The sequence below is a fragment of the Eptesicus fuscus genome, chromosome 7 (genome assembly GCF_027574615.1).
Source record: "Eptesicus fuscus isolate TK198812 chromosome 7, DD_ASM_mEF_20220401, whole genome shotgun sequence".
Taxonomy (NCBI): domain Eukaryota; kingdom Metazoa; phylum Chordata; class Mammalia; order Chiroptera; family Vespertilionidae; genus Eptesicus; species Eptesicus fuscus.
The window spans coordinates 54,711,086-54,723,833 of record NC_072479.1 but is presented as its reverse complement, the minus strand read 5'-3'; the positions used below and the strand labels follow the sequence as shown (position 1 = coordinate 54,723,833).

The following is a 12,748-nucleotide window of genomic DNA, read 5'->3' as shown; positions in this document are numbered from 1 at the left end:
ACAAAAATTAATAAGTTACACCTGCAATATAATTAATTTATCAGGATATTTCTGAGACATGATTCTGAAGTAGGCGATTAGAAGAACAAAACGGTTGTTTTGCATCCTGGGATAATAACCAGGATCAGCAGGGACTTTTGCTAGAAGTTCCAATAGAGCATGAAGAGAAGAAAGGAAGAAAGGAAGGTGGGCTCTGGGAAACAACAATCTTGTGTTTCTCAATTTGAGCGATTGCAGACAACACAATGCTTGTCCTTTCCAATGGTGTCTAGATACTCTGAATGCTGCTTTTGTTACATAGGTTCCATCTAAGACCATTTTTGTCAAAGGAAGAGCCTAGGAGCAAGATTTGGTTGAAACTGGCCATTTAATAACACAATTAGCAATTCTTAAAAGAAATGCTAATTCTCGTCTATTTGGACCATAGTCTAAGTAGTTTTCCCTATATACTACCAGTAAAATTGAAAAGCATAACCCCACAATACTAAGGAAATTTCTAGAAAAAGGATCCGGTAAATATAATACAAAGAAAAACAATCACTAGCTCATATCTAGACCTTTCTTAAGATGTCATTACCTTATACTTTTTTATATCCCCCTTTTTTCACATGGTCTGTATTAGAAAAAAATTAAATAAAAAATCCTGTGGGCTTTTTACAATCTGAGTGACTATATTTTATCTTTCAAAAAGTGGTGCCCTAAAGGGTCAGGGAAATATGATACAAAGTATTAGATATACTATATTGAAAGAAGTACCTTCAACATTAGTGTAGTATCTTCTAGATGAACCACAGCAATAAACTTCTATCAAGTAGAATGTTGAAATATAAGTAAAGAGTATATCCTGGTCTTTGTTTATAAATATCTATGTGTTTAATTACTATACATAGAAACTATTATATTCCAGGAAATGTGATAAGACCTGAATATACTATTGAAAACAAGATAGGCCCTGACCTCAAGACTATCACTGTCTAATTGGGTGACAAATAAAAAATAAGCAATATGATACCATTCTGATATAAGGATGAGGGATACAGAAACACATTGGAGCTATATCTAGCCTAGTATGGAGGAATTAAGATAGTGTCTCAGAACTCATTGTAGACACAGTGAGGAGACAGGAAGTCCAGTTAGAGCATGAATGTTTCATATTGAGTGTGAGAACTCTCCCTGTTCTTGCATGTTGACATATTATTTTATCTTCATTGATATATTCTTCCATTTTATGAATATATCACAATTTAAAAATTGTTTCCATCATTAATGAACATTTTGAATTTCTATGTCTTGAGATTATTGATAATAATACTCCTATAAACTTTCTTAATCATGTGTATATTTAATGTACACATGTACACATTTCTATTGGGTAAATACCTAGAATTGTAATTTCCTTTTTATAGATATCTGGACATTCAGCTTAATAAATATATTTTAAAATTTTTATAGTGTTTATAGGAATGTATACACTAATCTTTAAGATATTAGTATTCTAGTTACCCATGCTCTCAAAATAGTTGGTATGACTCACCTATTTAATGTTAGTTATTCTGAAGGTTGTTTATTAGTTGTAAATTTAATGTATTTCTTCCTAAATACTAAACATCACATTTTCAATATGCTCACTGGCCTTTAGATATATTCTTTTGTGAAGAAATGTGTCTAATTATTATTATTAGGTTAAGTTTTATTTTCTCTTTAATTAGTAGTAGTATTTTATAAATGCAGGTTATCATCCTTAACAGTTGTTGCAGATATCTTCTCCCATTCCATGACGTCTTGTTTAAATCAATTTTATTAAAGTACAACATACATACAATAAAAGGCTTGTGTTTAAAGTATAGCATTCCAATGGGTTTTGAAAAATGTCTATATACATCCTTAAAACAACAATGAAATCAAGATATATAAAAAATGTTTGTGCTCCTTCTTAATCCCTCATAATAGATTGCTTTGTCTTTTCTAGAATTGCATATAAATTAAATTTTATAGTACTTTGTCTTTATTGCGTATGTATTTTTCCTTAAAATACTATTTTAGAATTTATCCATGTTTCACACATGAACTTTTTATTCTTTTTATTGCTACATAGCATTCAGTGTATAAATATATCACATTGTGTTTACTTATTTTCTATGTTTAGTTGTATTTCATTCCACTTTTGGTTATTATGAATAAAGTTGCAATTATAAAGTCTTTCTGTGGACATATGTAGTTTTTTTCTTTTTGGGTAAATCTGTCACAATGGATTTACCATGTCATATAGTAGGTATGTTTTTTATTTTATGAAAAATTATAAAATTAATACTGCCAAGCTGTATTTCCAAGTGGTTTCATTATTTTATATTTCTATTAGCAATATATAAAAATCTCAATTGCCTTGTTATCCCACACTTGCTCATGTTAGTACATTTAATTTGGACTCTCCTAATGCATGTTTAGTAATATCTTATTGTCATTTTAGTTTTATTTCCTTAATAACTAATGTTGTTGAGCATCTCTTCTTGTGCACATTTGCCACTCATGCATCTTCCTTTGTGAAGTTATGCTCAAATCTTTGGCCATTTTTTATTGGACTGTTTGTCTTTTATTAGTAAACTAGAGGCCCGGTGCACAAAATTCATGCACTCATGGGGGTGGTCCCTCAGCCTGGCCTGCACCCTCTCACAGTCCAGGAGCCCTTAGTGGATGTCCAACAGTCAGACATCCTTAGTGCTGCTGTGGAGGCTTCTGGCTGAGCAGCGCAGTGCACTGACGACCTCTGGGCAGCTCCTGCATTGAGCATCGGCCCCCTGGTGGTCAGTGCATGTCATAGAGACCGGTCCTTCCACCATTTGGTTGATTTGCGTATTAGCCTTTTATTATATAGGATTGTGTGTCTACATATACATATATACAGGTATATTTCTTTGTATTTTTTGTAGTAAACATATCATATGTATTTACTAACATGTATTTATATTTCATACATATATGTGAAATACATGATCTTTGTCAGATAATATTTTCTAGTATGTATGACTTTTCCAATACAGGACTTTTCCTTTCATATTCTAACACTGTCTTTCAAAATACAGAGAGTTTTTAATTAGGTCTATGTCCTATTCCAATTTTTGTTGTTGTTGTTGTTGTATATTTTATGGTAGCAGCACCATTTATAAGACTTAGTTTACCCTCAGTTTGTCTAATGTAACTCTATTTCAGTATGCATTGTTCTTTTCCAATGAATTACATATTTATCCTTATCACTTTTTTGTAATTTCCATTACATTGCTATTCTAATTTGTTCAATTAATCACCAAGTATTTCATGTTTAAAGATGCTGTAAATGGCAGTTTAAAAAACTCAAGTTCCATTATATTCACCAGTTTATTCTGTTCATCAGATTTTTAATTCACTTGATTTTTAGATTCATTTGTTGATAGATATGCATTTGTTGTTCATAATTTTTATCTTTACCTTTTTCTTTTTCTTCTTCTTCCTCTTCTTAAAAAATACAGTAGAATCAGGGGCATAAAAAGGGAGTGGACTGAAAATTCTCAGGTGGAAAGGGGTGTGAGGGGTGCTGGAAGAGACTGGACAAAAATCGTACACCTATGGATGAGGACAGTGATGGGGGGGGAGGTAAGGGCAGAGGATGGGGTGGGAACCGGGTGGAGGGGAGCTATGCGGGGGAAAAAGAGGAACAATTGTAATAATCTGAACAATAAAGATTTATTAAATTAAAAAAACCTCAAGTTCCAAGTGCTCATTGTTGGTATTCATGAATACAATTTCATTATATATATTGATTATCTATCTTGTGACTTTGCTAAACTCAGCTATTCAGGTAGTTATTTTTTAAATTACTTTGGACTCTATATCTACCTAATTATGCCTTCTACAAGGGAAAACAATTTAACTTCTTTATTTCTAATCACAATGCCATCATTTGTTTTTCATTTTATTAGCTAGGAATATGAGTTATGAAGTAGTCATCGTTTCATAGCTCATTTTAGGGGAAAAGTTTCAAGTTTTTTTCTTTATATTTGATATAAGCAAAAGTTATGTTTTGTTTTTTTAAGTAGGTGTTCTTTATCACACTAAGAGAGTTTCCTCTACTTTTACTTTACTGAAAGATTTTTAGCATAAATGGATTTTGAATCTTGTCAATTTTTTTCTGGAACTATTCAGAAGAAAATACAGTTTCTCTCTTTTACTGTTATTATGGTGAATAAAATTGACTGATTTAAAATATTAAACCAATCTTGAACTCCTAGGATAAATGTCACCTTCTCATGAGGTATTATACTTACAATGTTATTGCTGAATTTTATTGCTAATTTTAAATATATTTTTATTGATTTTAGAGAGTGAAGAAGGGAGAGGCATAGAAAGAAACATCGATAAGAGAGACACATTGATCGGATGCCTTCTGCACACAGACACACCCCCACTAGGGACCAAGCCCACAATGCGGGCATGTGCCCTAACCGAGTATTGAACCCAGGACCTCTTGGTTCATGGGGTGACATCTAACCACTAAGCAACACCAGCCAGGCTATTTGCTATTTTTTATGGAAATTTTAATCTATGTTCATAGATGGTTTTGTTTAGAATTTCTTTCTTTTTATTTTTTTTTTTGCAATGTCTTTTTTTTAATTTTGGTATTGCAGTAATACTTGCCTTATAAGAGGAGATGAAGTGTGCTAATAATTTCTGTTTTCTGAAGAAATCTATCCATTATTATTTTAAGCAGCATACTATCTTAATTATGGTTTCTTTAAAATAAATCTTAATATCCATAGTATGAATTCCACAGCATTCTTTATGGTCTTCAAATGTGACCTTTAATTTTGGCCCTTCCATTTATATTCATTTTACAATTGTTTTAAATCCTCAAAAAATAAGGTGATATACGTTCTCTACCCCTGTTGTCTTGAAGAGATTGTGTAAAATTGGTGATGTTTTATGTTTAAATATTTAGTCCTATAAATTTTGCTTTGTTAACTATATGTTCAATTTATTTAATAGTTGTAGCACTATTAGGCTGTCTATCTCTTCTTGGATGTGTTTGTGGACTTTAAATTTTCATCTGTTTCATTTAAGTTGTCCAAAATATTTGTGTGAGTTGTTCATATATCTTCTTATTATCCTTTTAGTATCCAAGATCTGTATTGATATCTTTCATTTCTGATATTTCTAGTGTGTTTTTTCTCCCAGTGCTTTATTTTGCTTATGAGTCTGATTATAAGTTCATCAACATTATTAATCGTTAAAGAACCAACTTTTGGTTTCACTCACTTTCACTATGTTTTTTTTTGTTTCCAATTATTGATTTCTGGTCTTTATCTTTTCTTCCCTCATGTTTTGGGCTATTTCACTCTTTTGTACTAGTTTATTTTTAAAGATTATATACTTGAGTGAAATATTTCTTATTTTGTAATATAAACATTTAACATTAAATGTGTGTTGTTGTCTATGAGTTATAATATACAAGTGAACATTTCACATACCTCTTAGATCAATATTTAACCATTGGATCCATGGAAGGTAGAATGTAGTATATATATCACTCTATAAAACCATTTAGTCTTCCTCTTTCTATTGTGCTTATTATTTATATTATTTTTATATACATTGGAAACTCCACCAGATAATGTTATAATTTTTTATTTCAACAATTTATTGTATGAAAAGATTTGTGTAGAATTGTTATTTTCATTTATTTTTCAATGTTTTGTAAAAACTTTGGTAGAACAATAAGTAGAGCAATTTGTTAGAATAATAGTAGAGACATCTGTACCTGGAGTTCTCTTTTCAGGACGATTTAAATATATATTTATTTACTTTAACAAATATACGGATATATAGGTTAGATATTTTATCTTGAATTAGCTTTGGTAGATTAAATCTTTTAAATAGCTCATTTTATTTAAGTTGCCAAACCTACTTTTCAGAGCTTTCCAAAATATTCTATTTGATCATTTTAATATCTGTATAACCTAAAATTATGTCATATTTCTAATTCCTGATACATTTTATGTTTTTCCAGATCACTTTCACAATAGTTTTATCAATGTTATTCATCCTTTCTAAGAAATCAGCTTTTGATTTCATTAATCTCTTATTTTTGTTCTCTTTTTCATTGATTTTTGCCTTATGATTTTCTTTCTTCTGTTTAGATGCTTCTTCTCTGGCTCTTTTACATGTAGATTGCCTGTAACATCAAAGGTAATAATGAGAAATCGCACAACAATAACAAAATTTATCCTGTTGGGACTTACCGAAGACCCACAGCTGCAAGTTATGATTTTTATCTTCTTATTTCTCACCTACATGCTGAGCATTACTGGAAATCTGACCATTATCATTCTTACACTCATGGATTCTCATCTTAAAACACCTATGTATTTTTTTCTTCGAAATTTCTCTGTCTTAGAAATCTCATTCACAACGGTCTGTATTCCCAGATTCCTGTATAGCATATCAACTGGGGACAATACTATTACTTATAATGCTTGTGCTAGTCAAATATTTTTTATTGGACTCTTTGGGGCCACAGAATTTTTTCTCCTGGCAGCCATGTCCTATGACCGCTATGTGGCCATCTGTAAACCCCTTCATTACATGACCATCATGAACAACAGAGTCTGTACCATCCTTGTCCTCTGCTGCTGGATCTCTGGGTTAATGATCATCAGCACACCGCTTTGTATGGGCCTCCAACTGGAATTCTGTGACTCCAATGCCATTGATCATTTTGGCTGTGATGCATCTCCCCTTTTTAAGATTTCATGCTCAGATACATGGTTCATAGAACAAATGGTTATAACCTGTGCAGTGTTAACATTCATTATTACACTCATGGGTGTCATTCTTTCATACATCTATATTATCAGGACAATTCTAAGATTCCCTTCTGCTCAGCAAAGAAAAAAAGCTTTCTCCACTTGTTCTTCTCACATGATTGTTGTTTCCATCACCTATGGCAGCTGTATTTTTATCTACATCAAGCCTTCAGCCAAAGAAGAGGTGGACATCAACAAAGGAGTATCAGTGCTCACTACATCTGTTGCCCCTTTGTTGAACCCCTTCATTTATACCTTGAGGAACAAGCAAGTGAAACAAGCTTTCAATGACACGATAAAAAAAAATTGCATTTACTTTACACAAATAAGAGCACACTGATTTTGAACAATCAAATGGAAATGAAAGACTCATTTCTTAACATTTTTCTGGAAGTCCTAATTAGTTCAGTAAGGTTAACCTTTTCATAATCCTTAAAATATTGATTTGTGAACCTACTTGGAACAAATAACTTCATTCTCTCTTTAATCTTAATCAATATTGTTTCTATCAATAAAAGAACATGAGAATTTGTTTCCAGTGACTAAAATCTTCCTTCATCTCTCATTAAGCTTTTCTAATTATTATTCAAAAAGAACTTGTATAACATGTTAAATATAGTATTTACATTTCCTGGAAAACCTTTGCTAAACTTCTTTAATTTATATATGTAAATATGCTGAAAGAAACATTTAAAATACAGGAAGAAATATTCACCTCTGTTTTATTGTATTATGACAAATTTTAAAATAAAAGAACTCAAATAGAAATATCAAGTAAAATTGAAACATATTCTATCCAAAGTAAAAAAAATAAATACCATGAATCTGGAAACAAACATGATATACTAAAGATATAAGCAAGCCAGAATATTTAGAAGAGTTACTTAGAAACAAGAAAAATTTAGAGCACAGCTGCTTTACAGTAACATGCAAGTATTCATGCATGTGTACACACATAAAACAAGATTAAAAATGAAAGAATTTTGCTTACAGCTCTCTCAGAATAACTAGTTTGAGCCCATGTTTCCTGCTTTAAATAATCATAAAACTGAATCTACTATGTAAGGAAATTTTTGACAAAAAGCAGCTCAAAACTGTATCCCTCTGAAAAAGGGAAATTCAGTAAATGAGTTCATAATTAGCACTAGCTCAGTCCACATTATGAGTTGGAGATTAAGCCCAATATGATTGTCTCTCTAAGTTTTGTTAGCAGAGATCAGGTCAGCTGAAGTGATTAATATCCTCACTCAGGTCAGGACCACGTTGAGCTGGGATCTTGGCAGAAGTTCCCCATGGCTGAGTGACTGACTGAACACATGTAGGACAAGTGTAGTCCTGATTTACCAGTGATTCAGCTGAGGTTTCAACAGAAATACTAGAGGTCATGCAGTCTGTGGGCTTCAAGTTTGGGCCCACCCCAAGTGAAGAGCACAGGCTTCTAACTGGGAAAGTCACTTAGGAGTACCTTAGGAGCAAGGACCACATTCTAGAACATGAGACAGAGAACTAAGGCCTGAGGGTAAAATTCATCCAACACTGGTTATTACTGTAAATAACATTTCATTGTAACATGTTTACTCCCACTCATTTACGTATTTTCTATGGCTGATTGTAATGGCAGAGTTGAGTAGCTTAACAGGGACCACATAGTCCAGAAGGACAAAAATGTTTACTATCTGGCCTTTTGCAGAAGTTTGCCCATCTCTGCTGGAGAATGAACTTTCCATTTCTACAATTTTGAATCATTTGAAATAATGAGAAATAATGAGAGGTAGGTTGCTATACAGCTATAGTCTCTTCATCTACCCAAAAGTCTTTAGGGAGCAACTCTTAAAAGTGTTGAACAGCAAAAAGAATTCAATTAGTTCATCCCTCTGAAATATCCTCTTTACTTCTTATAAGTACTTCAAAACAAATTTTGAAAAAATGTAAATTTTGGGAAGCCTATCTATTCTGTCCACCTAGGTCTAACTAACATTGAAAGTTGCAACCCAGGAGTGTTTTATAATAAATGGGGAATTCACTTGCTTTGCCATTTAACAGAAATTTTTGTGCAGCCTATCAAATCTTATAAATGAATGTCACCTCAGACTCCTAAAAATAACAAACTTATTCTCAGCTCCCAAAGTTGTATGTGTGCAATTCAAAATCAAGCCGCAGGAGAACACTCCCTGTAGCTACTGTTGGGCCATCTGCATGAATTCCCATCATTTGGTTAATCCTTTATGTGCCATAAATGTAAGGCACTGTCTCTGAAGTTTGCCTCTCAAGTGCTATTTGGTTAAAGAATCACAAGTTCAGTCTGTCCTGCACTCACATAAAAGTAGCCTTTCATTTTTGGACACAGCCACCTCAAGATGAAGGGTCTATCCAAGATAAAAATTATATAATACTAGTTCTTATTAAATTCTGCTGGAAATTTTTAACTTTTTTTAATGAGAGTACATTTACTAATTTTTATGTTATATTTTATCTCATTTTTTTTAAAAGAATATTTTTTGTCCCTGATATTTAAAGTAGATACTGGAAGTTTCTGTTTTAAAATAAAATTCAGTATGCTACATCTCAAAGTTAGATAATTGATTAAGATGATTAAAAGCTGGCATTTGTTTTTCTCTCTTTGATAGAATATTAATCATTTTTATTTTATATTTTAAGAACCAAAATAGACAACAGCACATATTGGTTATAAAAACTAGATTCCTATTTATTTGATTAGTGCCTCAAAGTATTTGCTTTCTCGTGTGAATAGTAAAAAAAAAAGAAAAAGTGAATAATCAACAAATCTCTTCATATAAACTACTTGAAAACTTTATTAACCAAAAGGTTCATTTAGCTTTTTTATTTTTTTCATAAGTAAGTGTTCTGAAACTATTGATTGTTAATGAGTGAACAACAATTAATTAGATCTACTTAATGCAAAATTTATACTTTTTACAGAAAAATGTCTGTTCTCTAGTTGGAAATGAATCCTATATTCTCTGAATATAAAAGAAGATAGCCATGTGTTACAGAAATTAAAGTAGAATTTAGTACAAGTTTATATTAGCAAGATTAAGAGCATAACATAAAGATGTTTTTCAAAGAGTAAAAGTCTTAGTTAGCTTTCCTTAAATTTACCTCTGGTACTCTAAGATTCACCAAATAATGGAAAACCTGCAAGTAATTCTTAAGTGAAAGAACACCACACCATACTACCTAGTGATTGCATTATTCTTAGACATTTATCCCTGATAAAACATAAATATTCATAGCAACTTTATTAAAACCAAAAATTGTAAACAACTCAGATGTCCTTCCAAAAGTTGAAAGTTGATCAAACTATTACATATCTATACCATGAAATACTACTTGTATTATAAATAAACAAACCATTGATATTAAAGGACATGTGGGTTGTCATCAATTGTTAGTTATTATAAAGTCATATAAAGAAACAAACTATTGATACAGAAAACAATTTGGATGAATCTCTAGGGAATTATGTCAAATTGAAAATGCCAATCCCAAAAGTCATATACACTATGATTTGTTTTTATTTGTTTTAAAATGAGGGATCCTTATGGTAATGAAACTCTTTTGTACTTCCATTGTGTAGTTCTCAATATCCTGGCTGTGCAAGTGCACTGTATTCTTATAAGATATTACCATTGGAGGAAATTGGCTAAATCATATATAAATTCTTTCTGCATTATTTCTTATAACTGAATGTGCATGAATACTTATCTCGGTAGTAGATAAAGATCGCTGCAAGATAGTGTGCAAGTGAGAGAATGAAAGGAGAGTGCTTGGACATGCGGGGAATGTCTGTATTCCACGGGACTGCTGGGGACTGGCAGACCGGGCTCCCCTGGCTGGGCAGCCTCTACTGCTGCTGAAATATTTCCTGGAACAGTCAGCTCTGCGCAGAGACCATGCCAACTTGAAGGGTAGACTGGCTGTGATCAGAAGCCCAGCCTTACCTTCAACCGGGGAGACCTCAGATACCTCCAGGGACCCTACAACCACAAAGCTCAGGGACTAGGTGCCTCAGCTGTGAACCTAAGAACACCAGGACTCCAGCCTCCCCAACTGCAGGTGCCTATAAAGTCTGTCCAAGGGGAGACAAAGCGGCACTGAATACACAAACGGGCCCTGTGCCTTCTCACAGAGCAGAAAGAAGGAACAGCTGGATCGAACAACACCCACCTGAAACTGGTGAATTAAACACAGCTGGTGAGGCAATACATGGATGGAAAGTTCAAATATCGCCTAGAGAAAGTCAACACAAGAGAGAGAGAGCTACATAACCAGACACCCTGAGAGGAGCAATCATGGGGAGAAAAAGAAACAGCCCACATACAAAAGAAAATGAGGAATCACTGGAAAAGGAAGTAAATGAAATGGAGGCAAGCAATAAGTCAGAGAAAGAATTCAGAGCAATGGTCATAAAGACACAGAAAATGTTGGAAGACAAATTCAACAATATGTGTAAGAACCAAGAGGAAATGAAGAAGAATCAAGAAGAAATGAACAATGACAACACTGCAATAAAGAACTCAATAGAAAGCATCAACAGTAGACTAGAAGAAGCAGAGGACCGCATCAGTGAGCTAGAAGACAGGTAGGAAAAAATACCCAAGCAGAGCAGCATCTAGAAAAAAATTTTGAAAAATATTAGGAGAGTCTAAGTGAACTTTGGTACAACATGAAATGAAACAACATCCGCATGATAGGGGTGCCAGAAGGAGAGGAAGCAGAGCAAGGAATAGAAAACCTGTTTGAAGAAATAATGACAGAAAACTTCCCTGATATTGGGAAGAAAAAACTCACACAAGTCCGAGAAGCTCACAGAGTCCCAAACAAGATGAACCCCAAAAGACCAACACCAAGACACATTATAATTAAATTGGCAAACACCAACGACAAAGTAAGAATCTTAAAGGCTGCTAGAGAGAGACAGAAAGTTACCTACAAGGGATCTCCCATCAGACTATTGACTGATTTCTCAACAAAAACACATCAGGCCAGAAGAGAGTGGAATGAAATACACAAAGTCATGCAAAACAAGGGTCTGAATCCAAATACTTTACCCAGCAAGGCTATCAATTAAAGTTCAGGGTGAAATCAGGAGCTTCACAGACACAAAAGGACTAAGGGAGTTTACTACCACTAAACCAGCAATGCAAGAAATGCTAAAGGGTCTGCTGTAAAAAGAAGAAATAGGAAGGGAAGAAGGAACACAAGCATAAAGAACAAAAATGGTGACAAACAAGTACCTTTCAATAATAACTTTAAATGTAAATGGATTAAATGTCCCAATCAAAAGACATAGAATAGTTGAGTGGATACGAAAACATGACCCATATGTTTGATGCCTAAGGAGACCCACCTCAGAACAAAGAACTCACACAGACTGATGGTGAAGGGTTGGAAAAAGGTTTTTTAGGCAAATGGAAATGAAAGAAAAGCTGGGGTAGCAATACTTACATCTGACAAATTAGACCTCAACGTGAAGGCCATAACAAGAGATATGGAAGGCCACTTCATAATACTAAATGGAGCAATTCAATAAGAAGATGTAATTCTGGTAAACATATATGGGGTATGCACCCAATACAGGAACACCCAAATACATTAAAAAAAAACTTCTGGAGGATATCAAGGGAGAGATTGACAGCAATACAGTCATAGTAGGGGACTTTAATACCCCAGTAATACTACTGGACAAATCCTCTAAACAAAAAAATCAGCAAAGAAACATCAATCCTAAATAACTCACTAGATTACTTGGAATTAATTGACATCTTCAGAATATTTCACCCCAAAGCCAAAGAATATACATTCTTCTCAAGTGGACATGGGTCATTTTCAAATGTAGACCACATATTGGGACACAGGCGAAATCTCTTCAAATTCAAGAAGATAGAAATCAT

General features: G+C 33.2%; 1 protein-coding gene across 1 annotated transcript; it reads left to right on the top strand.

Moving 5' to 3' along the window:
* Nucleotides 1-6,222: 6,222 nt before the first annotated feature.
* Nucleotides 6,223-7,162, top strand: LOC103304726 (olfactory receptor 6C2-like). The gene is given in 2 exon segments (XM_008161546.2): nt 6,223-7,131; nt 7,133-7,162. Coding segments are annotated over 2 exon segments (939 nt in total).
* The last annotated feature ends 5,586 nt before the right edge of the window (nt 7,163-12,748 follow it).